This window comes from Ammospiza nelsoni, chromosome 3, assembly GCF_027579445.1.
Source record: "Ammospiza nelsoni isolate bAmmNel1 chromosome 3, bAmmNel1.pri, whole genome shotgun sequence".
Taxonomy (NCBI): Eukaryota; Metazoa; Chordata; class Aves; order Passeriformes; family Passerellidae; genus Ammospiza; species Ammospiza nelsoni.
In genome coordinates this window covers 27061229-27065589 of record NC_080635.1, presented here as the reverse complement: position 1 = coordinate 27065589, position 4361 = coordinate 27061229, and the positions used below count along the sequence as shown (strand labels likewise).

At 34.1% G+C, this 4361-nt stretch overlaps 1 protein-coding gene across 1 annotated transcript in view; it reads right to left on the bottom strand.

Moving 5' to 3' along the window:
• Positions 1-354: 354 nt before the first annotated feature.
• The window catches only part of CAMKMT (calmodulin-lysine N-methyltransferase), a 212687-nt gene continuing 208680 nt past the window's right edge, over positions 355-4361 (bottom strand). Inside the window, exon 11 of the mRNA XM_059468296.1 lies at positions 355-2921. Within this exon, the coding sequence (XP_059324279.1) occupies positions 2844-2921 (78 nt within the window). The 3' untranslated portion in view covers positions 355-2843. The remainder of the gene's footprint in view (positions 2922-4361) is intronic.

Genomic DNA, 4361 nt, shown 5'->3' with positions numbered 1-4361 from the left:
AGAATACTTTCTTCTTGATCATTCATATTCTGAAGATTACACAACTAACTGTCAGTGGCACCAGGTGCATGAGAGCTGTGCCCAAGGAATGAACGTCCACAAAAATACCATTCCTCTCTGCCATTTTTCTCTGAGAAAGAAGACACAGCATTGCTGTAAGAATTACCAAAATATGTGAAGAAAATCTTGTATCTGCCTAACATTTCCATTCTCAAGCCAGCATAGCTCTTGCATGGTGTCATTCAACTTCAAATGCTTTACAAACACAAAGTAATTAAGCTCAATATTCTGTTACAGAACACTGTAAATTATATCATTAAAAATATACCAAGTATCAGAGACTAGTTAAAACACATGACATAAAAGGCTCGGATACATTTTATAAGCATGATTTGACAAACTGCCTAACATTTTCTTAACAAAGATATTTGATGCATTAATAAACACTGTATTTTTATTAAAATTTAAGTGCTCAGAAACAATTCAAATACCTACTAATGCAAGGGACTCAGAGATGTATCTAAAAGAGAACACTCTTAGTGCCTCATGTAAATCCTATATCTGTGACTTTTCAACACCCATTTTAAAACAAAAAAAAATCAAAAAGAGAATGTGTTTATGTACCTCTAAAAATGTGTACATGGACCAAACCTGCAAGCACTTATGTAGATTAGTAACTTTACTGCCTGTGGAGCTCCAATATGAGTTTGCAGGATGAAACCTAAATGCATCTTTGGTAAACAAGCCATCAATTACACACTTTAGGGACGGCAGCACCTGTGCAAAGCCTTCAACTCAAACGACAGACACTAAAGAAATAAAAAGCAATTATCAGCTACGAATTTGAGTAAAACTGTCTTCTTCTTAGAGCTAAAACCGCAATTTTCAAATGAGGCTGCCTCTATTTTTGGCAACTAACAATCTTTATTAGATTATTGTACAGCAGACATTCAAGTCCTCTCCAAAATAAAAGGTTTGCAAATTTTAATATTGCGCTATTTTCCACACTGCTTTGTTGATTATGAAGATTTCCTTGTACATGCTTTTAGAGAAACAAAGGCGCTGCTGTGTGGGACAAACAAAACAAAACTAATTACACTAAAGCCATCTTCACAGCAATTTCAAATTACTCCTAAATGCTTTTGATTTCTTACTGCACAAGTATTTTCCAACAGGAGTTTGAATATGAAACTCATACCAGCTATACTACTCAGTTCTAGGATAAATGGTTGGTTTGCATTGCCCCTGGTCTTTATCTAACACCGAGAATAGGCTGCTTTTTATCAAAAGAGGAATAAATTGCTGTTATTGTGATGTTAGCCCATCACTTGGCATTGCAATTCAAGTTTTTGTGCGAAAGAAATGTATGATCTAACTGCGACTTGACCTATGCCTTCTGAGATCCATCTAGGTGCTCTAATGGAGCATAAAAAGTACTGAATACAAGGACGTGCAAACTGGTAGTGAAGAAATTTATTTGGGAAGAAGCAGAAGAGCAAAAGACTTTCAGGAGCTTGTGGTTTACATGCTGGCCAATGAGTTGAATATGGAAGAATGCTTATTGTCAAATTGCAATTCTTTTAATTAATGTATTTCAGCAGGATTCTCTACACTTGCTTGCAGCTAGTACCTTCCTCTCTCAGTCATGGTCTCTGCCTCTCTCTTTTTTTCAACATTTTAAAAGTGTTGTGGTTTAAAGACTGCTGCTGAGAAGTCATTAAAACAGTCTGTTAAACTGTTAAGAAATCAAATACTGCTCCTGGTTTTTTGTGGGATTTATGTCTTTTCCAGTACAAGAAAAACCACATTAAGTATATATCAAATATATGGGCCACAGTATATCCCAATATAAACTAATTTAAGGGAGATAGTTTGATTACATTATAAAATCCTTTAGTTCTTACAGTTTTTCTTGGAATTTATCAAAAAAAAGCATTTGTTTTTTTGAAAGCAATTTCTAGGATAGTAGCATTTAGATTTTAGTCCTGATAAAGACTCACTTTCCATTCATAGTCAGAACCTAAATGTGCTCTTCTTGTACCTAAACAGATAATAAGCACTCAGCACACTCCCCCTTCTTGACACAACACACTGAGACTAATCACACATAATTGGAGAGGAGGAGCAGAGGGGCTGGGCAGGCTATTGTGTCCAAAGGACAAATGGTCAGTTTATGAGGCTTTTGTCTGATGCATAATTTCTTATACATCTACAGGAGGAAAAGTCCTGCTGGAAAAAAACATACATACACACATATAGAAAAGGGGCCTTCAACACTAAAACAAATGAGGACATTTCAATCATGGATAGAAAAATCAACAGTGGAATTAAAAAAAAAAAGGCAGCAAAATACAAGCAATCAATAGGTACACTTTAAGAAGATCTTCAGACAACTATTTCCTTATTAATTAAGTGTCAATGCATTCACTTCTTTACAACCAATTATCTAAGCCCACAAAGTATATTATCCATATATTTTCAAATACACCTCAAAATAGCATTTAAAGAGATCAACAAAGTACATGCAAGTTTAAAGGCACAAAAGAGAAGGAAGCCAGCTCTACCACCTTTGTTAATGCATACATGTGAAGTCCTATCAGTTTAAGGCTGGAATATAATTGGAAAAATAAACTTCTAAAATTATACAAAAAAAAGATGTCTCAATGTTTATACTCTGCAAAACGAGCCACAATATCTTTCTCAACATTTAGATTAGAAATATTTCCCCAATGATGATTCAGGGACATAAATGGGGGAAAATGAACATTCTACATTGCCTGACCATCCACATACATAGATTAATTTTCAGCAGTCCGTCTTAAAAAAAAAAAAGGTGCAATCTTCTATCTCTGCTTGGTTAAAATGAGAAGAAAAGGGTAATGGAGATTTTCCTCATATGTATCTTTTTCTTCATTTTTCAACTGCAAATAAAAAATGGATAAAGTGAGCAAACTGTATGAAAGCATTTTTAAATTACTGATAGTACTTGTCTAAGTAAATTTCCTGGTATAAATGATACTACTAAAGATTAAACATTTAATAACTACAAAATTATCTTAAGGTCAAATACGACTACAGGTATAGAACTGTAGGTCAAGTATTATCTGGAATTGGTCATAGTTTGTAGACAAACTAATTTATGTAATAAATACTTGAACACTACTTATAAAAAATGTGAGGCCCCATATTGCTGTACTAAATAAATTATATTCAAGGGAGATTTAAGGCCTGAATTAAATCCACTCTGCTTCACTTCAGAACTTCAGAACAAGGCTAAAAGTTTATCCCTAATCAGTTTAACTATTGCTGTATATTTGGTATTTAAGATCAACAACTGTTTCAGACATCTGAATACCACAATCTTACCTGAAGGCCTATGTAAGTGCAAGGCTGTAATGCAGTTATTGCTGGGCTTAAATATTAATTCTGTTTAATTTTGAAAATTCTTTTTGTAAGAGAGAATTATAACCTGATAATTAGAGTGGTACAAGTCCAACTGCTAGGGACTGACAACATTATGTGTGCTGTTCTGATCAACACTAAAGTATTACATCTTTCTAAAAAAAAAAAAAAGAATTTTATCTTCTTAGGTATTCTGGTTAAATGGATTTTAAAATCCATATGCATATTTAACTGAAGTATGTGGAAACTACTCGTACATATTATATTTTGCAATCACTTCACATAAAAATATTTGTGTACATTTAACACAAGCCTAAGAAAGAAATGCAGATACAAAAAAGTGCTTTTAGCTACGCCTGACACAGATGGCACCCCCAAATACCACATTTAAATCCAGAACTCTTTTTATGTCATATTGTTTTGCCTCTATTTTCTTTGCCATGCATTAAGGATTTTAGTTGGTCCATGTCACAACACTGCTCGTGTTATTTAAACAAGGGTCTTTTCCATATCATATTCTTCAGCTCTAAAGTGCCTCTGTGTAAGCTACTGTCTATGAGCAATTAACACACTTTTCCTTTTTCATAATGGAACATAAAGCTGATCTATTCTTTAAATTCTAATCCACTTTACTAAGAAGTGTTTGTGTATAATTACTAAAGTAATGACAATCTGCTTCCCAAGATCTCTAACTTTACCACAGGTGGTTCACTTTGTTTGCATGGGATTACCAACCAGTTTCATTCTATCCTGGCAGTTTCTGCTTGGAGAAAGACTACATTTTACTTGCACATTAAAGTTTTATCAACTCTTCATTTTCAAGGGGTCACATATCTATCCAAATGAAAGGCAGGAAAAGTAGGATGGGACATGCCCAACTGTATTTTCCTCCACTTATCTATTTGCTGGACTCCACTTCTTCGAGCAGCAAAACAGAGCCCAATTATGGACTCTGAATG